Source organism: Canis lupus, chromosome 17, assembly GCF_003254725.2.
Source record: "Canis lupus dingo isolate Sandy chromosome 17, ASM325472v2, whole genome shotgun sequence".
NCBI lineage: Eukaryota > Metazoa > Chordata > Mammalia > Carnivora > Canidae > Canis > Canis lupus.
Genome location: NC_064259.1, coordinates 24813507 through 24836253, shown reverse-complemented (window position 1 = coordinate 24836253; position 22747 = coordinate 24813507). Strand labels below are relative to the sequence as shown.

Below are 22747 nucleotides of genomic sequence, written 5' to 3'. Positions count from 1 at the left end.
GACTCAGTCTCTGTGCTGAGCTCTGCACAAGCCATGCTAGGAGCCTAGCACAAAGGTCCTGGGGTAGCCAAGAAAACCTAAAGAGGAGTCACCACATAAATGCCAAGAAATGTTTGGAGAGAAGAATAACAAGTGTGGAATACAAGGAAACAATCAATGGAGGTCATTTCTAGTCCTGAGTGGCCAAAGACAAGAAGACAAATGGACAGAAATGGGGGATCCAGGACATGGGGTTGGTAAAGAAGAGGGAGATTTCTTAATAGCACAGAGGAATCACTGTGTTCCTTCTCAGCAGAGAATATCCCTGCGGGCTCTATCAAACTCTAAAGACCACAAAAGACCATAAACATTGTATTATTTCCTGTAATGAAATAATGTTCTAAGTCATATCTCCAAATACCTTCCCTTATCTGGAAGTGAGAAGATGACTAACTCTCTCTTGTCGAGGCATTACTGAAACAAATTCTGTCTGTGTGGTTTTCTAAGAAAATAATCGGATTTGTGCAATACCGTCACAAAGCCCTGGGTGCTCCACTCCCTTCCAGAGAACTTACAGTGGGGAGGAGCTGAGGCTCTGGGAGCCAGAAACCCAGACTTACAGACAAGTACATATGCTTAGAAAGGTCCATATATAAGGCTGGTCTCAGGCAGCAGGCTTGATTACACTGGGACTAGAGCCTGTCCATTTTCTTAAAGGAACAAGATCTTCAGTGCAGGTAAATTTCTTGACCTCCAAGGGTCAAGTTTAGCCCAGAGTCCCTGGGGGCCCCTGGAGTGCCTGGGTTCAGACAATGAGAAAGAGGTAGTTGCTTCTGCTAGTTTGAACTTTGTAGGTTAGAGTGTATATGGAAAGACTCCAGACCTTCAGGAGTCTGAAGACCTGAATTGTGTTCTCAACTTTGCTGTCCCTAATACACGTGACCTTAAGGGACAGACTTCAGCCTTTTGGCCTCAGTCTCATTATTAAGATAAGGGGATCTTTGGGCATAGGGGATCTCTGGAGTTCCTCCAGTTTTGGTTGTTATCAGTGGTTATTTTGTGGAGTAATTGATGTCGCTAGGTGCTGTCATTTCCCAGGGCTCAGACCATTCCAGGGATTTTCTGAGCCTCCTTGATTTTGGAAGGGATCTGGAGGTGGCTGGTTCTTGTCTGGGACCTTTTGTGGGATTCTGATGTTCTGGGAGGCAGGCTGTTCTCTGGGTGCTAATAGACAGTGAGGCTAGTTTGACTTCTGTGAAAGCAGATGTGAGGAAGACACCAGTGATGATGCTTACATTCTGTGAGAGGGAAATAATTCCTGAAGGAGACCAGAATATGTCACCCCAAAATATGCCTCTTTGATATAAAACTTATTTTGAACTGAAGGCACTTGAGAAGTGGTAAACATAGAAAAGTTCTCCCTTTTCTGCCTAAAGGCGGGAAGTAAATTTTCCTTTTATTGGAGACATACTCTTATAGGCCCAGAAAAAGGTACTAGAGGAATCTTCATATAAACCTACTGAAAATAACCCTTATCTTCCTTGTTCTTATCTTAATTAAGGAAATTCTTGTCTTAGTTAAGGAAAATAAGGACTACTTAGTTCTAGCTGGGCTACCTCTAGCCCAAACTTCTTTGTCTTGTCAATTATTCACAGATTAATTTTTTCTTTGTCTAAAAGATAGGAAAGTTTCCAGCTCTGGCCACTTTAAGTCTTCATTTTATAAAGGCTCCCATGTTTGTGTAAAAATTCAATAAAATTTGTGTGCTTTTCTCTTGTTAATCTGTTTTTGTCAGATTTATTTTTAGACCCAGCCAGGACCCTAAAAACTTCAAAGAGAACTTTTTCCTCCCCTACATCTCTCACGTAGTAGTTATCAGTATGGCACTAGGACTCATTTAAAGAAGAAATCACCATGGTTGGAGCCATTTGCTGGCCTCTGGACATGAGAAGTCACTAACTGGGGCTATGGATGATTCTGGAGGAAGGCTGGCAGTTCTCAGCTCAGTTCATAATCCTTTTTTATGGTTTGGGTGGGAGGTCATCTGGATATAGGCTAAACATTATTGCTCCAGAAATGCCAGGTATAGTCTATAGGAACTCAGGGCTGGAATAGTGATCTTAACCATGAGCTGGTGAAGTAGACCTAGGTTTTTCAACCTGGGGACTCTCCCTGACCAGGCAGGATGAGAAGGTGTCTTTGACTTTTAGAATGAAGATTCTTAGGCTGGTGGGTGCTGACCATTATACAGAATGAGCACCTTGCAGTGAAAAGAAGGCCTTCTGTAGAGTGGGAGCCTGGCCACTGGCCCATAACTTCCCTGTGGGCAGAAATTCTAACTCATCTTGTACTCCTATCATCAAGGGTGATGCTTGGCTCATGGGGAAGCACTCAATAAAGCTTGAATCTACCACTTTTCAATCTCCCTATAAATCTCCTGACCATCAAACCAATCAATAGAAAAGAGTAGAATAGACTCATATATTAGTGGTATAATTGGCTTTGTGATAAATGTGTTCACTCCAAGGGTAACCAGTAAACTGATTCCTAACACATAGATTGGTTTTCCTTTTTTTGAAAGTTATGTAAACGCTGTCATAGGGTCTCTGTGTCTAGATTTTTTTCACTCAGTACTGGTGTTTGTGAATTCTATCCATATTGTAGCAAGTAGTTCTTATTTGTTCAGTCTCAGTGCCATATAGTATTCTGTTGTGTGAATGTAGCCCAATACTATTTATCCATGTCCATGAGCATGTGGATAGTTTCCCAGTCCAGACCTAATTTGAATAATGCTGTTATGAGCACTGTTATTATAGGTCTTTTGATGCATAAATTTAACCATTTTTGTTGGATAATGCCCAGGGATTGTTGTCATGGGGTGTATATATGTTTAGCTTTAGTATTCATGGCCAAACCATTTTCTAAAAGATGTTTTTGATTAACTTACTTTCCCCAGAGTTTTGTCTTAGTTCCTAACGTCACAGCTTGGCATTCTAGAGTGCAAATCCTAACCTAAGCTGCAAAGCCATCATTCCTCAAGTCCAGGACTGAGCCTTTGCAGGAGGCAGGGGATACTCTTACCCAGCATCCTTCTACCCAGTTTACATACTTGGACAATGGGCAAGCAAGTGCTAGGTCAAAACAGATTGAGGACTGTTCTTTCTGAGCAGCTCCTTTTACAATGGTCTCTGCCTGTCACGCAAGATCAGAAACCCTTAGAATACCTTTTCTAAGGTGAAAACATTGGTACATCATTGGGGTGACTCAGCTGTGAGGAGAAGAATCAAATGTGCTGGAGGGGCAGAGAGGACTCTGGGGAGGAAGAGAAACCTGAGCTGAACTTTGAAAGGTGGATGCATTTGAAGCAGAAAGAGCAAGAAACACCTTATATTTGTGTGCACATAAAAAGAGAAGTTGGGATAGAGAAGAGGTGTGTGCTGTAGGCTGTTACACAGAAAGGTGCCCAAACACCAAGAGCCTGACCATTTGGTTTGAGGCCATGGGCTGTGTGGATCTGAAGGGAGTGATGTGGAATGGCCACTTAGAAGATAAATGCAGGACCAGTCAGAAGAAAAGCTACCTCTCTCTGACCAGGTAATGTATCACTAAATCTGTGATTCTTTTAAGATATAAATACTCCTGAAAAAAAAAAAAAGAGGAACTAATTTAGATCTGTTTTAAAACTCTTTCCTATTCAAATGTGTTTGAAATGTTCAGAAGAGAGAAAAATTGAAAGGGTTAATCCATTGAAAGTGTGGAAGGTGATGGAGAAATAAGAACAGGCTAGGGTTTGGCCATTTCCTGGGTGGGAGCTATAAAACCAGAAGCAGGCCTGAGGGAATAGAGTGACCCCACTGGGATTCTGGATGAGGGGCTCACTCCCGTAAGGCTGAGCAGGCTGAGTGCTCATTGGACATCCTCAGAAGTCTCACCTGTACACAGGAGTGCTGACTGGGGCGACCACCAAGTTCCTTCTAGCCTTTGATTCATATACAGTGACATCTTCCACACAGGCTAAGTGGATATTCCTAAGCCCAAGGAAAGCTATCTTTATGTGGGGTGTCTGCACTTCTACAAAGCCACAGATTTATGCCTGTTCAGTGTTCCAGGAAGTCAGATGAAAGATGGGGCTGTTGGGAGTGGGTAGAGAGCTCCACAAAATTTTCACATCTCCAAATAAGCAGTAAGCCAGCCCATAGGAACCCCTAGCATCACCAGCGAAGACAGGGCACTTCCTGCCTCTCCCCTTGTCTACTCCCAAGGTATATGTTCTCTTTGGAGACTTTTTTCTTTTTGAAGGCGAAGGCTGATCTTGATTTTGCTTTGTTTCCCAGGGTGCTTTGCCCTGGAATCTGCATAATTCCCCTGGAAAATAATCCCAAAGCCAACATGGGTTAGAAGGAAAGGCTGTTAATGAGGCTCCTGAAAGCAACCTCAACCTAAAACAGTTCTTGGGGATGTGACCAGAACAAGAGAAGAGCAGCCAAATGATTGACAGCTCACAAAAAAATTCATATCCTGTATTTCATTTCAGCTTCACATCAGGAGGGACAGAGAGGGCAGGCTTTATTATTCATTACATTTTGCAAATAAAGAACCATTTATTCATTCATTTAGTCAACCTGTCAGCAAGCATTTATCAAGCATCTGTTTATTCATGATATATATTGCCTAGCTCTGGGAAGCCAGAAAAAAATATATACCATTCTTATCTTCTATAGCTCATAGTTGGGCCACATTCATTGTTTCCTCAAAGTCAAATGTCTTCCCTAATAAATAAAGGAATGCTTAGGGTCTTCTGCGGCAAACTATATCTAAATTAGACATACCTAAATAGTAAAAAATTTCATGATCTTTTCAAACCATTAATTTTGCTGTTGGGGAGGAAAAATTTTCCTCTACCCTTCCAGCTTCTTTTGGCTGGTCTAAGAATTAAATTGACATGAAACGGATGAACAGGAGAAAATCAAACTTAATTATGTAAGCAAGAGGGCTCCAAAAATATGAGGTCCACAGGTAGTCAGCAATTGAAGCATATTTATATGCCATCCAGAACTAATGAAAAGGATGCAAAGATCTAGGGCTTGAAAGGAAAGGAAGACAATCTGTCCAAAGATGAAAAAGAGTAAGAGTAGAAAAATGTTTGCTGGGCTTAAGCAACAATGGTAGATAGAGAGGAATTTTAACCAACAGACTTTTCTAGGTCCCATCCTCTCTACCGCATATAGTTCATATTGTCCTGTAGTTATTTATAGTAATGGTCCCTTTTCTGAAATAAGTCCTCTATCTAAATTCTCTTCGGCAGTTAGGAGAGAGCCAAAAAAGACAAATTTCTTGAATCTTCTGTTTCTTAAAAATAAATAGCCTAATGTAATCCACATGCCAAAGAGACACACCTTGGGGTGGCAAAGTTTGCTCCCCTACATAGCAGAACAATTTCCTTTTTTACAGACAGGTCGTGATCTGTACATAGAGATGTGGGTTTTCCTATTCATAATCAGTACCCACAAAACCACCTGAGAACTTCCCAGGAATGTCTGATGTCATCACATCTAAAAATGAGTTAGAGATGAGACTTTAGCAAAAAGAAATGGTAGGCTACATCTTTAAGTCTTTTTGAGACATAAATGTAACTAAGTGTTGAGTCTATAAAAAATTAGTGAATCAATTAGAGATAAAACTCTGTTGCATTAACATAAGTTCTTAATGATGGACCTAGTTAATCACATTTTATTCTATGAATTCCTGTTTGGAGCCTACCACCATGTCTAGCATTGTGCAATATCAGTTTATGTGAGTTAGACTGTGATTTAAACAACTGTGTCTGTAAAGGGCCAGCCAGTAAATATTTCAGGATTTTTGACTGTATGATGTCTGTTGCAACTACCTGACTCTGCTGTTGTAATGTATATTGTGGAGATAGCCATAGACAGTACATAAACAGGTAGTGTAGATATATTTCAATGAACTTTATTTACAAAAACCATCAGTGGCCAGATTTGGCCCATGGGCCATGGTTTGCCAATTCCTGCTTTAGACTAAAGTTTTTTCAAACTACTTTATATCATCTATTTTGAGTCCTAAGAGTATACACAGTATACGTGTATGTATGTGTTGGCTCCATTTTACAGGTAAGGAAGCCAGCTCAGAGAGGGTAAGGGGTCTGCCCATGGTCACACAAGTAAGAGGGGGCAAACCCAGATGCCTCCCGGGTTTTCTAATTTCGAATCTATTGCTCCATGACCACAGCCTATGACACAAAAGAAATACAATCCCTGCCCAAGATAAATCAGGTAGAGCCGACAGTTAGTCTTGTTCCTTTGTTCCAGCTGTCAAAAGCCTGGAATTGATCATGTTTCCCATCCAATGCTTTTTATCATGCAGACCGACCATTGTGCAAGAAGCCTAGGTTTCTTTTCCAATTTTACCTCTGACAGCTTGGTGGGAGTGGCAGGATGCCAGAGTTCTCTGCAAATTAATCATCCCCTAGGAGGATTCTACAGGTCTGTAGCACCTGTGAATGAGAATGTGGTTCTTATTTGTTTTGTTTCCTTTCCAGATCCCCAAAACTACCTTTATGTGTGTGTGTTTAGTATAGGTACAGTGTCTGACACATAGTAAGTGCTTAGGACACATGTGAAATAACCGAATATCAGGGCAGGGACTCAAGGCATGGAACACTCAGGTGTCTTACTTGGTAATGTCCCTCAGTGTTCATCAGCAATTTAGAACCAAAAGGCTTCATCTGGATTATGAGCACCAGGGACACCCCTCACCATCATAGAGCTCCACCTTGCATCTAATGTCTATAGAGAAGGCAAGCAGAGCCAATGTAGGAAAGGGAAATGGAGGTTCTATTTGCTGAGTAAATAGATGCTCAGGCATGGGCAGTGTGCCTTTAGGCTGCACACTCGAATACCGTGTGCCTCAGTCAGCTTTTCCCTCTTCATTTGCATGGTCTGATATTATGGGTCTGCTCCAACACCATGTACTTATAATAGTTAAAATTAATTTCCAACTACAACCAAGATGCCCCTGGCCCTTTGCAGAATGCTGTGGCAATCTGAGAATGAGCCAACTTCAGCCACAGGTTGTAACTTACAGAAGACACATAAGAACTGCCAACTCCCCACATTTGGGTCTAGATTCCCCTTAAGGGGCCTTAAGAATATTGTTTAAAGACAAGATATTTATGTGTTTGGCCTCATTCTGAAATTTGGAGGGTGAAAGCATCTTGTGATGGGCATTTTGTCCTCTGAACCCCAGCAAGGCACCAAAACTTGTCATGAGATGCAATGTTTTCAGGCATGGAGAGCAATCTGAGTGTGACCCAGCCCTTGGGAGGGAGGGCATGGGAGGGGCTGGTCTGGTTCTGAAGCCAAAGGACCTACTGTTACTTATCACAGCACAAGCTGTGAAGGATTGCTGTTCAGGTTTGAAGGGACAAAAAAGTAGGACTTAGCCTCTTTGTGGCCTTGTGTTTGTGATAGTCCATATCAGGAAGAGACTCAGGGGAAAACACAAAGCCCCAGTAACAGCATTTGGATTCCTGTAACCCAGATTAGGAGAGTGCCAGGTCTTCCCCCAGGAAGTATGCATGCATTTGTGACAAATAAGAACAGCCAGAAATCGGACTGCCCTAACCTCCAAGAGAGGTAAGGGTGTGAGGCAAACAGCATTCCATCAGTGTTAATCCTGTGGGGGATAAAAACAGGTATTAGGCAGAGGAGGTTTCTGTGTGTGAATCAGTCAGAGCAAAGCCCACAACGGGATCCAAGAACAAGACCATTTCATGAACTGATCACTAGCAGTACATGATGGGCTAAGAATAAAACTAAGGGTAAGTGTTTAGAAATGTTTATAGTAATTGATCAAATAATTTTATTTCTGTTGAATCAGAAAAAATTTTTTTATTTATTTTATTTATTTTTTTAAAAGATTTTATTTATTTATTCATGACAGTCACAGAGAGAGAGAGAGAGAGAGAGGCAGAGACATAGGCAGAGGGAGAAGCAGGCTCCAAGCAGAGAGCCCGATGTGGGATTTGATCCCAGGTCTCCAGGATCGCGCCCTGGGCCAAAGGCAAGGGCTAAACCGCTGCGCCACCCAGGGATCCCAGAAAAAAAAATTTTTTTAAAGGAGGGCTTATATTTTATATATCTTTTTAAAATTTCATTTTTGTATTGATTTATTTTCATTAAACTCTATGACAAGCTGAAAATAAAAAATATAGGTGTTTCACTAGTGATAATTTGAGGAGCACCAGTTAGGAGGCAGTAAGGTGTCCTATGTGGTAGACAGTGACAGTCTGGATGAGGAGAACTCTGTGAAGACCAGACACACAAGGGAGATTTCTTGGTGGAGGAGATAAAGTTGGACTTTGGAGGATAGACAAGATCTTGACAAGTGAAGAGGCCCCTCAGATCGCTCCTACAGATGGAGGGAGTACTCATACTTGGCATAGACTTGTCTGTAGGCTGCTTTTAGTGCATATACTTTCTGTCCCAAGTACTGTACTGGTGCAAATGGAGGCAGTTGGCATTGAGTGCCAAGCACTGTTATGAGAGTGAGAGCCCTGGGTTCAGGAGAGGGCTCTGATGAAATTTCCCTGTGTAGCACTGGGAAAATCACTTGATCCCCATGAAGCTAGAAAAGCCATGAGGGCTGGTACTGTCTCTGATGAATGGTGCTTAGCTCAAGCCTGGCCAATAACCAATTCCCAATAAAATTTTTGGTGAGTCAATGGATGAATGGGTTTTGGTTTTAACACTTGAAAAATGAGAGAGGATAGATAAGATTGGTGGTTTTCAAACCATAAAATGAGAAATCTTGCAAAGATGCACTGTGGTCCAACCTGCAAATTTAAGCCTGTACACTTGGTTTTCTGTAGGATTTCACTTGAAGAAGGAACTCCACCGCTAAAATAATTTTGGGGAAACACTGGATATGATGACTCATTACTGCACAAAAACAGATGTAGGAGATATAAAAATATGCTAAAATTTTGGGTTTGGTGGAGTCCACTTGGCCGGCAGAACTCTTAATGTGAAGCTTGTTGACAAGCTTCAAAGAAGGATCCATTGATCTCTCACAAGTGTATGTAAAATTTTACAGGCTATTGAGTATCACTTGAGAATGCTATGATTGCATGCAATAGAAACACATAACACTGGCTAACATGGAGAGCACTGCAGAGTCTGGTCATTACCAAAGCTTAAGTAAGCAGATGGTTTATCCTTCTCATGTAATAAGTCTAGAGGCAGGCCACCAAGGCTGGACCATTTGTTCAAGGAAGTCATAAAGATCCAGACTCCTTCTAGCATGTGGCTTTTTCCTAGTGGTCCCTCTCGAGGTGTTACTTCTACTTTCCAGGAATGGGAATGGGAGGAAGTCAAAAGGAAATTTGGGAAAGTCACAGCTTTTCTAAGAGCCCCACCTGGGAGACTGCCACCTTTATCTCACTGGCCTGCTGTATATTGGTGGCCAACCTGTCCTGCAAGTAGCTCTGGGAAATCAAGTGTTTAAAACTAGAATCCTATTAATAAGGCAAAGGAAGGAATGGGTAGGTCCAGGCAACTGTCAGTATTCACCATAATATGTATGTGATTTTTTTTTTTTTACATTACCAAAAATGTCTTTAAGGTAGGAGTTAATTTGAAGAATATGTAGAAGGAGGAAAGCAAGAGACATGGTTTTGCAAGGAAGACAGAGGAGGACATTAGAGCAGGAGGAAGGACATGTATGAGCTTGGGGGTGACAGCAGGTGGGCCCTGCCAGGCAGGATAGAAGGGGCAGCTGAGGCTCCTTCCTTGTCTGACACAGGGACCCTCAAGCCCTATGACCCGAGCTTCAACTTCCTGTTGCTCTCCTCCCTGCCCCACCCCCAAGCAGCAATGTCCCTGTGACATTGGTATAGTCAGGGCCCCAGGTCCCAGCCCTGAGCCTGGAGAGATCCCTCCTTTTCCTCAGGTCTGGGCTGGGGGAGCCCAGAGCCCCCACCAGAACAAGTGCTCAAAGACCTTCAATCCCTAGGATGAGAATCAGACCAGGTGCTGCAGTCTGCCTCACCGCTCTATCCTCTTCCTCCTCCTCCTCCTCCTCCTCCTCCTCCTCTCCAGGGGAATGGCATGCTATCAACAGGCAGTGAGTAAACTGAACGTGGGCTCTCCATTCCAGGCAACAGAGACCATCCAGGAAGACCCCTGGGGTCTGTATCTACACTTGGCCATGTCTCTGTGGCTACCTTTCCGAGCCAGATGGAAGCTGGGGCGGAAGAACTCATTGGGGGACTCCTCACAGCTCCCCAGGCAGGACTACGATGCCCTGAGGGAAGTGTGCCTGATGGAAGGCCGCCTCTTTGAAGATGACAGCTTCCCAGCCAGCCTGCACTCTGTGGGCAGTGGGTCTTTATTGAGGAAGCTGCCGCCAGGCCTGCAGTGGAAGAGGCCTCCGGTAAGGGAAGAGGGTGCTTCCCTACAACACACTCGCACACACACACACACACACGCACACACAGGTCAACCCAGACTTTCCTTGAGATGGTGTTCCAAATGCCATGTCTTACTGACGTTGGTCCCCACATGAGGGGCATGGGCGAGTGCCCACATTCCCATTTTCAAGATGGATAAAACCAGGGGTGGCGCTGAGAGGGCCTGAGATGTGGCTCTTCCTCAGCCTCTACCCAGAAATGGGGGGGGGGGGCAGCAGCAGCTGAAGTACTGTTGGGCCTCATTCAAGATGGCAGGGCATCCTGAGCTGCCATCGATGTTACCGGCCAGAGAGGCACATTCTCACATATCTTCACTCCCAATCCCAAATCAGGCCCACGGAACACATAAATTAAGAAGTTATTAATCACCTTACAACAACACTATTCACTTTCTAAAGTGCTTTGACAGTTTCTTTAAAAGACAACTTAATGTGTTCAAAGGCAATCCAGCCCCCGCCCAACTTGATTTACACAATAGATTTCCCAAACATGGCTAGGGAATGAAGTGGAGTCCTCAGCCTGGGCTGCAGATTCCCTGCCCTTCTGGGCCCTGTTCAACCTTCTCACCAAAGTGTATGGCCCCAGACTAAGTCCCTTATGTGTGCAAAATTCCTGAGTGGGCCTCCTAAACTAGAGAGCCTCCAAGATCCTTCTTTTCCCAGAAAATTTGGGAACCGCTGACACAGAGTCTATCACACACCTGACCTTGGGTGAGCTGTGCCAATGCAGAACCTGAGGGTCTTAATGCAGGGGGAAGAGCAGGGACTATCTGCTTTACCTCCTATGGCTGCCTCACCCACATCTCAGCATGGAAACAGAAATGCAAAGATGACATTATGTTGGGGGGGGGGGAATGGGAGGGAGATGTAGGACTAGAATAAGGAGAGTGGGAAGATCTCTAGGAAAAATGTAAACATCCCCTAAGAGGCATACTTCCATTTTAACAGAAACTCTAAGGAGAGGCATTTTGGACACAAGTGTTATAACTCAGTATCCACACAGAGTCCTCCAGGACTCCGGCTGACATGGGCTGCCAGAAGCAATGGGAAATGAGACGGGCTGAATCTGTACGCCAGACTCTCTGGGATAGCCCCAATTTCACATATATTCTAAATCTAAGTCCCCATAAGTGCGGTCTTGGGGTATGGGAAGCCATGGTCACTGTAGCTCAAGGAGCTTCTTCTTGGTTAGAAGGACAGTTCTATCTATCCCCACAGGAGCTGCACAGCAATCCCCAGTTCTATTCTCCTAATGCCAAAAGGCTGGACCTGTGCCAGGGAGTGGTAGGTAAGTCTGTACAGCCCTTGGAGACACAGGCCTGGCAGCTTCAAACCAGGCCCAGCCAAGGCAGAGTGGGGTTGGAAAGGGGGGAATTGAGAGATCCCAGTGGGAGAGATGGCCACCCCGAGCTCCACCTTGAAGTGCTGTGTCTTTTGCCAGGAAAATCATAACAGCTGGTCTTCTGGGGATGCATGGGAATGCCAAAGCTTGCCCTGGGATAATTCTCATTACCAGTTTACAGGTCTAAGTTGTCTTGGGAGGATGTGCTCATTCTGCTCTAGTCCCCACAATGAGTCCTTTTTGGCACAGAATTCACTAGATGCCCAGGTAGAGTTCAAGCAAGTCTATCCTCATCCCCAACTTTCTTTTCAGGGGAATAGAAAAACCCTTGGCCACAAGGGAAGGCACAAATGTAGTGATACCTGTTTCACAGACGTGGAAATAGATCCCAGAAGTGTTGAGGCTTTCCCAGAAGAACATAAACCAGTTACGGAGGCAGGACTTTAGAAGATTTTGGTTGTGTTTGTTCCTGAGGATGTGGCATTCAGGAAGCTAAAAGGTGGTCCAGGAATGTGGCTCAATTCTTGGTGGCAAGTTGAGATTCCAGCCAATGCTCCTGCCCACCTTCTGCTTACTCACTGTCTTTTCCCCCCAGTATATCTTTCCCTTCTACTAAACTAGGCTACAAGCCCAGAGAGGGAAGCAATTGGGACGAGGCATAATAAGTCTTCAATAGATCCCGGCAGACACTTGTAGAATGTGCCTGGATGTGCAGTAAGTACATCCACGCAGACACTATGCTCTCTGGCTTAGGTGACTGCTGGTTCTTGGCTGCTTTGCAAGCTCTGACTTTGCACCAGGACATCCTGAGCCGGGTCGTACCCCTGAATCAGAATTTCACTGAGAAGTATGCTGGCATTTTCCGGTTCTGGGTGAGTAACCTCCTGGTGCCCATGCCTGGAGGAAGCCAAAGGAAAGAGGGTTCTTAGAAGAGTGATGTTTTTACCTCCTGGGCTGACCATCTTCCATGGCAATCTTCACTCACCAGTGGGTACCTTCCCCTTCCAGTTCTGGCACTTTGGGAAGTGGGTTCCTGTGGTGATAGATGACCGACTTCCTGTGAATGCAGCTGGCCAGCTGGTCTTTGTCTCTTCATCTACAAGAACTTGTTCTGGGGAGCTCTTCTGGAAAAGGCCTATGCTAAGTAAGACAAATCTTTTTGTCTTTTCCATTCCATTCCATTCTGTTCCCTCCCCTCCTCTCCCCTCCCCTCCCTCCCCTCCCTTCCCTTCCCTTCCCACCCTTTCTCCTCCCTCTGTCTTTCTGTCTCCCTCTCATCAAGGTTGGGAGAGTGCAAGAGGAGATAGGTAAATTTTATGATGTGAGACACTGAGGCATGACTCAGTGAATATGGAAGTGGTGTATCCAGAGTCTCTTGTGTAGGGTTTATCCCATCTGAACAAGCATTTGGGAATTTTGCCTTCCCCTAATGGATTGAGGTTTTTAACAAGAATAGGAACTCAGGGTATACATTTTCCCCTTTGCCCCTGGGATGGAAGGAAGGGGTAGCAGGCACATGCCCAGAGAAGAGCAAAGGAGGCGGTTCACTAGACTCATGTGGACCATTCCAGGCTACAGTATAAATTCCCCTTCCCTTCTGCTACCATGTTTACTCCTTCCCTGGGCAGACTCTCTGGCTCCTATGAAGACTTGCACCGTGGACAGGTGTCTGAAGCACTTGTGGACTTCACTGGAGGAGTGACCATGACCATCATTCCAGCAGAAGCCTCTGGAAACCTCTGGGACATCCTAACCCGAGCTACCTGCAGCAGAACCCTCATTGGCTGCCAGACCCACTCAGGGGTGCGGCTGGACACACTAGCAGCATGTCCTCTCTTGCTTCTATCCCCTTTGCCCACCAGTCCCAAGACCCCCATCCAGCTCTTGCTTTTAGAGTCCTCATGTTCAAACCAGAGCAGCCAAGTTGAGCCCTCGGGGCAGGCGAAGCTGCAGTAGAATGCAGATGGTATGGGGACACAGGTGCTAACAGTGACTAAGCATCAATGAGGTGCAAAGTGCTTTACTAGCACAACTGGTCTTTAGTGCCTGATTTAGTAACGACCAAGCACGGGGAGCTAGATAGAGTAGGGAGCCCTGGAGTGAGTGCTTCCTCTGTGAGCGACCACCATGGCACCCTGTGTGATGGTTTAGCTGCTCTGAGTCCATCCTCTGTACAATGGGACAGGAATCACTGCAGAATGGCCCCCTGACGTAGAGGCTCCAGCGAGACTATGGGTGCTGAAGAGCCTTGGCCACTGTGAGGACACAGCGTGGGTCTGTCCCAGCCTTCTGCATAAGCCCTTGCTCCAGCCACACAGGTCCCCGTGACCCCCAAAGAAGCCGTAGGCAGCAGCAGGCTGAGAGGAGCTCTCTTGTCTCCACAGAAGGAGAGGGTGCTGGAGAACGGGCTGGTGGGCGGTCATGCCTATACCCTCACAGGAATCAGAAAGGTGGGTGGAACCAGCCTCTCTGTTTCCCTTTGGGCTCCCCCCTCTCTCCCTGGGCTTCTCACCTAGGCTTCAGTGAGCATTATTATCTGTTCCCAGTCTAGGGGGCACATTCTTGGAGGGTTTTACGATCTTTGGTTTTATCACCAAAGCAGGTGGTGGGTTCCCTGAACATGTGCACCTGTGTTCTGGAGATATGGGGGGGGGGGTCCAGCCAGGGGCACCTGCAGGGCACCCTCCCAGCCCCCCTTGCCTGAGGGCGGCCCTGCCAATCAGCCATCCAGCCCTGCTGGGCCTCACAGCCCTTTCCTAGAGACCCCCTTTGCTCTGGGCTGCCACTGATGACCTGCATATCTGGGGCTTCCTGCCCCAATCCTGCTTCTTTCTCTTCTCACACACTCCTTTTCATCAGCCTCCCAGGTTCCTTCCATGGCTATTCACCTTCCGAGCTGTGCTAAGCATGGAGGGAAAGATGTCAGACAGGGACCCTGCCTACACAGAGGTCACAGTTAGGAATGGAGACAAACCATACGTAAAAATGGTATGGAAGCAAAGTAGAAAGTGGAGGGAAGAAAGAGTAGATGAAAGGCTTTAGGGGCTCAGAGGTAGGAGAGAAGACATTTGACTGGTTGGGTTGGGGAAAGTCAGGAAAGACTTTGTAGAGGAGGTGGCATTGAGCTGGCTCTGGAAAGGTCAGGAGATTTATCTAAGGGAGAGGGGTGCTTCTGGGGAAGGGAGCTGCAGGAAAAGCATTCGGGTGAGAAATCTGTAGGTTCCATCTTAAAGAGCCTTCGATGTCCCCGCATCCTCCAAATCCCTTTTATTCTTTCAAATTTCTTGAACCTAGCTCCCGCCTATCATCTTCCTCCTGGATCTGCACTGGTCATGTCTGTGTGTGTGCCAAGAACTTTTCATCCATCCTCTTATTTCGTAACAAACCTTCAATTTTATTAATCTTTAGAGTGATATGTTTAGGTCTGTATTTTGTTTTATATTTATTTAACATAGCAAAATTTAGCATTTACGATGTCCTAAGCAGTGTTCCAACTGCTTCACGACTGTTAACCCAATCCTCACAACAGGCCTGTGAGGGGATATATTAGCGTCCTAGAGCTGCCATTACAAATTACTACAAATTGGGGGACTTGAGACCATGTAAATGTATTCTTTCACAGTTCTGGGGGCCAGAAGTCTGAAATCAAGACTTTGCAGGCTCTAAAGGGGATCCGTCCTGGCCTCTTCTAGCTTACGGTGGCTCCCTGCATTTCTTAGCTTGGGAAACGGAGCTCCAATTTCTTCCTCCATCTCTGCATGGCCTCTTCCTCTGTGTCTTCCCCTTTTCCTTTCCCTTCTCTTGTCACTGGATTTAAGACCCACTGTAATCCAGGGTTATTTCTTTTCTTCTCTTTAAAGATTTTATTTAATTATTTATTTATTTATTTGAGAGAGAGAGAGAGAGCATAAGTAGTGGGAGCGGCAGAGGGAGAGGGAGAAGCAGGCTCCTCGCAGAGCAGCAAGCTGGACTCCAGGCTCAATTCCAGGACCCTGAGATCATGACCTGAGCTGAAGGCAGATGCTTAACCAACTGAGCCATCCAGGTGCCCCTCCAGGATGATTGCATCTCAAGTTCCTTAATTTTATTTTATCTGCAAAGACCCTTTTAATAAATAGGATTACACTGGGGTGCCTGGATGGTGCTGTCAGTTAAATGTCTGATGCTTGGTTTTAACTCAAGTCATGATCCAGGTCCTGGGATCATGACCCGAGAAGAGCTCTGCACTCAGCAGGGAATCTGCTTGTATTTCTCGTTACTCTCCCTCTGCCCCTCCCTACTGTGTGTTCTCTCTCTCTCTCTCTCACTGGAATAAATCTTTAAAAATAGATAAATAGATAAAATCTCACTGACAGATTTTGGGTAGATCTATCTTTGGGGGGCCACCATTCAATGCATTATAGCAGACGTGGCTATAAGCCTTGCATTACAGATGAGGAAAAAGACCCAGACAGGTAAAGAACTTGCTCTAGATCTCAGCAGCTCATAAAAGACAGAGCCACTTTCTCTTCTCCCCATGCTCAGGGCCTTTGGTCTTCCACTTCAAGGTCTCATCTGGCAGGGAAGGATCTCACCCAGATATCTGCAACATTTGCATTTGGCACTCAGCCCAGACACCTAAATTGCTTCTCGTTTTGTGCAGGTGACCTGCAAACATGGACCAGAATATCTAGTCAAGCTGCGGAACCCCTGGGGCAAAGTGGAATGGAAAGGAGACTGGAGTGACAGGTGAACACGGGAGATGGGCTGGCAGGGGTAAGGATGGAGCAGGGCAAGCCTGCAAAGGAGGCTGCCATCTGCACACAAATTCAAAAGTGTTCTTTGGTCTCCAGCTGAATTGGGAGAGCATTCGGATTGTGAAGGTCAATCACTCACATTTATGAGACGCTTAATGACATATAGATGGTTTTCTCATTCATTATAATAATTGAGCTAATGTTTATTGAGAGCTTGCCAGCACTGTGCTAAGCACTTTGAATTTTTTTCCTGCCCTTATTTATTTAAAACTAAAAATTACCTTGACTTCAAATGTGCTGCGATGTCCCTGGTGTGCAGTCTGGCATATTTCCTTCAAGCATTTTGAATATTTATTATCTCTAATCCTCTGAACAGTGCTCTTATAAGGTAGGGAGTTTCATCCCCATTTTACTGATGTAAAAACTGATTCTTAGTAAATGAATTACGTAAGGTCTTTGGAGTCTAATCCAATGTTCTTTCCCAGGCACAGTTTTGTGTGCTTTTGGTCTCATTGAGTCAGAGGTAGACAGATCTGGATTGGCCCCATCCTCTGGCTCTGTGTTGTGACCCCTGGGCATTCTGTCCAGATCAGAATGTGATTCCCGTGTCACCCTCCAGGGACTTAGTTTCGGGCTGGAGTCTGAGCGACATTAGGGCTCACCTCATTTGTTTCCCCCACTCTTAGGGTCATAACCCTGTGCTATCTGCTGTCAAACGTCTGAAAACAGTGGTTTTAAAAAAATATTTTGTTCCATTTTTAGTTATTTATGGTGGAAAAGTGATGTAGGAAAACCTTACTCCTTCAGTGGTCAAACATAGAAGTTCAAAATGATGAGCTCTGAAAATACGTAGTACCGATGTAGGTTCAAATGTGCTCAGACATTTCATAACCTTGTGACTTTGGGAAAGTGACTTAATCTCTATTAACTTCTATTTCCCAATCTCTAAAATGGCAATAGAAATTCCTACCTAGTAAACTTGTTGTTAGCCTTACATGAGATAAAGTATGTGAGGGGCCTGGCCCAGAGCTTGGGTTAATGTGATGTTATTTTTAGAAGACATGATGTGAGATTATTAGTCTGCCAAGCAGCATGAAGATGAGATAAATAATACACTATTGAGCATTCACTGGAGTATATCTCCCATGTCTTCCATGATCCTTCATTCCCTACAGAAGCACCCTTTTCTGTTTTCAGCTCAAGTACATGGGAGCTACTGAGCCCCAAAGAGAAGATTCTACTGCTGAGAAAAAGTGATGATGGAGAATTCTGGTATTTGACTTGGGGACTTGGGACAAATGCCCTGGCTTACATTTGGACACCTAGCCTACAAATATTTACTAGCCACACATATGTCAGACACCTCTTGTGCAGAGATCAAGAAGACCTGATAGGGGTTCACAGCCCCTGCAAACAGTCACAGTCTCTATGATGAGAGTAGTGACAGCTGGCATGGTGCTCAGTGGACACTCAAAGCAAAAGCGAGGGTGGCCACCTCCTTCTCTATGAATTCTGTTCTGTCTCTTATATCACCCAGTACACTCAATCCCAAGGTATTGTCTTTCCTGTCCTACAAAGGAGATGAGGAAAGAATGTACTATAAACTATAAGCTACCTTAGAGCATCATGGCATGACTCCCACCCCCGCAAAGTCACTTATCCCCTTTTATGAAAAGCCCGAAGATGCACTGAGCTGATGCTGTTTCTGGGTCTTATGCAAGCCCCATCTGCTCCCCTTTTCCTTCACTTTTTGCTCTTACTATTAACTTCCACCCTTGTTCCCATAGGCCTCCCTTCCCCCATTTTGTGCTCTTTCTAGACTACTGTGACCCCTTTCTCCTTGGAAGTGGTCACTGAACTCAAGAACCCTGAAAATACTATTAACTTCTACTTTACAGATAAGCAAACTGAGCATCAGCCAGTTCAGATAGCATGCCTTGGGTCACAAAGTTAGTGAGTAGGGGGCTAAGATTTTTGTCAATTAACAGTTGAGAACTGACTTACGCAATTATTATTGAACATTTATATCTCAATTGGCTAGCTATGAACGTCTCAGTTCAGCTTTATCACTGCGGTCAGCGAAACAAGAACATTTCCCCCCCACTCACATGTTGCAGGAGGCTGCTTCCAGCTATAGGTTGGGGCTGGAGGGTGGTTTCTTGATGGCTCACCTCTCCCGCTGCATCCTCACACTGACCTAGCCAGCTCTGCTCTTCTATGTCCAAGGCCAGCTCAGCTGTACAGAAGGGTGAGATCATGGGGCCGGGGCTGCTAGGGCTGCTTGGTTCCAGCCCCTGCTTTGGTCCTGATGAGTAGACATCATACTGTTATCCCCCTTCCTCTCCACAGGATGACACTGAAGGACTTTCAAACACATTTCATGCTTCTGGTTATCTGTAAGCTGACCCCAGGCCTGCTGAGTCAGGAGGTGGGCCAGAAGTGGGCATGTACCACGCGGGAGGGGAAATGGAAGAAGGGAAGCACAGCTGGTGGCCAGATGAAGTTGCCCCGAGGTAAGCATGTGCACAGGAGCTGGGGCTCTTGGGGTTTCAGTGGCAGGTTTGCCAGGCAAGGGTGAAGATGCAGGCAGAGCCACTGTGGAGAGTGGTGGGGCCTGCGCCCTGCCCAGGGCATCTGGCTGAGGCTTCAGGGACTTTGCTGACTTAGCTGCATGCTCTGGCCCTGGGTTGTGTCCTACTCAGCACCGAGAGGCCACTGGCACCCATGGATTGTAGAAGGGTGGGTTCAATCTTTGGTTTTAGGACAAAGCCATCTCTTTGCTGAAATAACCACCCCTTTAAGGCAGGATCAAAATAGTAATTTTATCATATGTATCAGGCCCTCCTTCCCTGGAGGTTGGTGGTGAAACAAAATCAAGGATTCCCAGCTCACCAGTTACAGGAGACAAACGTGTCTGAATTCTCAAAGGAGAGAGATTTGGTCACTGTGTCCCTTTACCCACAAGGGAGATGCTGAGCCATCTCTTTGGAAGGAAAGATCCATGGGGTATGATCCCAGTGGGCCAGGTGCCCTGGGCTCTGGCTTCTCCCTCTTGCAACAGAGGTCCCCCCAAAGGCTGAAGCTGCCCTTAAGCTAAGGCTTGGTCTCTGTTCAAATGCAAATCTGCCTGGGATCATAGACATGTTCTCCTCAGATAGTTAATATAGTCGCTTCCTCAGGCAGTCAATGTTTATGGGGCACAAAGTCTATGAGAGGAACTGTGCTACGCAAAGAGGCTATAGTCATGAGAATAACTCTTGGTCTGTGTGTCTATAGAGCATAGAGATTGGGGTGGAAGAGGTGGGGTGGGAGGGGGATACAGGGAGGCTGAAGACCCCACTCTGTGCAGATGGACCTCTGGGTGGGAATCCCTAGGCAGGTGCAATGCTAGGTGAGGCAGGGGCCTGGCTCACCTTACTGTGCTCTGCTCCAGACACATTCTGGAAGAACCCGCAGTTTCTGCTGTCTGTCTGGAACCCTCAGGAGAGCACAAGGTTCCTGAAGTCCTGCAACGTGCTGGTGTCCTTGCTCCAGAAGCCCAGGCATAGGCATCGCAACTGCAAGCCTCACCTTGCCATCGGCTTCTACCTCTTTCGGGTAAGTGGGCCTCTACAGCCCATGGCCTCATAGGGCATCTCCTAGCCCTGGTCATCCTTCCTTCCTGTTCCCTGTCTTCTTCACCATCTGCCTCTGTCTACACATGGACCTGGGTGCAGACCATGGCTCTGTCTCTTAGGAATATGTGATCTAGAGCATGTCACCTGTTAACACTTGAGCATCAGCTTCTGCTGTAAAGTGGGGACACTGATATTTATGCAAAGGGTAGATTAGAAAAACATTGTGTACCAATGCTTCTCTTTGTGCCTGGCACACAGTTTGTACAATCAATACCTGTGTTCTTTCCCTCTCCCAAAAAGTCAAGGTTGCCTTCCCTCACCCTTTTCCAGAATTCCTGATGATGGATGAAAATGTCACTGACTAGAACAGCAAGTCTTATGGGAGAGAAGGGAGCCCCTGGGTGGGCCTCTGTTAGTTTGTGTTTCTGGAAGAGTTGCCTTCCCTGCCCAATGATGCTTCTTTTTTTTCTGTTTTTCAGTTGAGCAAAGTAAGTGTCACACTTGAGCAGCTGGCCCTGCTTTGGAGTGATGTCAGCTTGACCATAGCAGCCTTATGTAAGGGGCTGTGGGGACGTCTGGCAACAGTGCTGAAGTGATGAGCACCTGCCATTCTTTTTACCTAAGGACCTTGAGAAATCCTTCTGCCTCTACAGGGAGGTCTCTGAGCCTGGTGTAGAACCAATACATTCTAGAATTGATTAAATCCCTGCATAAATACCTAGCGGTGATATTGAAGACCATCACAGCATAGGAAGAACAGTAAATCACCATCTTGCCTGAGATGTGAAGCCCATAATAAGACAGATTTGTAGCATATGAGATATGAGGAGACCATGCAGCCCGCCTCCTTGGGGACAAGGGACAAAGACTGGGAATATGGGACAGAAACAAGCAGAGGACAAGAATAAGTGTGGATCTCATGTGCAGTGGCAGCCTAGAGGGAGCACTTGAGAAGCTTAGAGATAACTCAGCCTCTGCGAGGTGGCAGCTATTACTTTGTTTCCCATCATAAACAAGAGTGGAAAACTTCATTTTCTCAGATTAGACTGAATGGAGTAAAAGGGTTTTTGTAAAATAAACCATTTCTGCATTGGGTATCTTGGGTCAGTTTTGTTTTTTTTTTCCTCCTGTAGAAACAGTGAGGGCTCCTAAAGTAGCCTATAAATTTTTTAAGTTATTTATATCATGCATGTTTCTAAATAGAATTTGGGTCAGCCCACAGTAAAATTGTAAACAGAACAAAGCTATAAGCCAGTTAAAAATATAAAAGGCAAGAAAAAAGTCACATTTGGATAAGGTAAGCAGTTGAGTCTACCAGGAACACTAAACGTAGGACAGCTAATATGGCTAATTATAAAATTTAGTTCTGAGATTCCTAGTAGCCAGGGCAAAGATGGCAACAAGATGGTTCTCTAGTTCTCACTGTCTGATAAAAGAAAGCATGCGTCGTCAGAAGATACATGTCGTTTCCTTAGTCTTGAGTGGAGCCTATGATATAAATATTTTTATGTGAATGAGTAATGTCTTTGTTATCTGTACATAAACTGGAGTGAAGATCCAGTACATGGTCCTCCTCTCCCTCCACAATCCTTGAGGGAGAGCAAAGAGGAGAGGCAGCAAGAAGGAAAGAGAGGGGAATAAAGGAGGGAGAAAGAAGAGAGACAAAGAAAATGAAAGAGAGAGAGAGAGAGAGAATATGAGATAAAACAAAAAATACATGCCCAGGCAATGTCAGAGCCAGAGCCTGATTCAGATCTTCTGAGATTTTTGTCCAATTCCCTTTCCCTTCACTGAGATGATGTAGGATGCCCAATTTATCTGTATGTAGCTATTTTAACTAGGGCTCTTCCGTCCTCCACCCACAGTACTATGGTGACCAGAAGAGACTGCCTCCTGAGTTCTTCTGGAAGAATGCCCCCATAAGTTGGCCTGAAGCATTTCTCACAGAGAAAGAAGTGAGTCGGGAGCTGCATCTGGAGCCAGGGACGTACCTCATTGTGCCCTGCACCTCCGAGGCTGGCCAGGAGTCAGAGTTTGTCCTGAGAGTCTTCTCCAGGAAGCACATCTTTCAGTAAGGGCACGGGATTCCCCTGGAGATTGGGGTCCACTCGGGCCAGGGGAGGTACGGAGGAGGAGGTGGAAATGGCAGAGGATGGGGTCTCTGTGGCCAACACAGGAGAGGGGTAAGGAGAGCGGGGAGCTCCTGCATGGAGAGCATCCTTCCCCTTTCCCTCCACACTCTACTAAGAAATAAACAACCTGCTAGGCAATCAAGAGAAAAAGCTAGAACAAGCCTGGCCCCTACCCTCCAGAAGCTTGAGGCTTAGAAAGGACAGGGATGTATGAGCAGTGGTTTATGCTACACTGTGTCCAGTGCAAGCATTTATCTACACAGAGGGTTAGCAGAACAAGGAGGAGCATCTGAGCCAACCTCTCATGGTCCTGGGGGGAACAGGGGTGGCTTTGAGGAGGTGTTCACTTCTAGAAGATGCATAGGGGTTGTTCACATGAGGGGAGGCTGTCATCAATGAGCAGGCTCAGATGCCATAAGTGTGTGCAACGGAATCAAGAGACACATGTCCCAG

The 22747-nt window shown here is 45.7% G+C and overlaps 1 protein-coding gene across 1 annotated transcript in view; it reads left to right on the top strand.

Annotated features, from left to right (window-relative positions):
* CAPN14 (calpain 14) overlaps positions 1–22747 on the top strand; it is a 38129-nt gene that overhangs the window by 3558 nt on the left and 11824 nt on the right. The window contains 13 exon segments of the mRNA XM_035700592.2: positions 10156–10431; positions 11686–11755; positions 12563–12681; positions 12818–12902; positions 12905–12953; positions 13438–13612; positions 14194–14259; positions 16452–16537; positions 17743–17817; positions 18895–19058; positions 19979–20142; positions 20642–20650; positions 22028–22233. Coding sequence (XP_035556485.2) covers positions 10207–10431; positions 11686–11755; positions 12563–12681; positions 12818–12902; positions 12905–12953; positions 13438–13612; positions 14194–14259; positions 16452–16537; positions 17743–17817; positions 18895–19058; positions 19979–20142; positions 20642–20650; positions 22028–22233 — 1493 coding nt within the window. The 5' untranslated portion in view covers positions 10156–10206.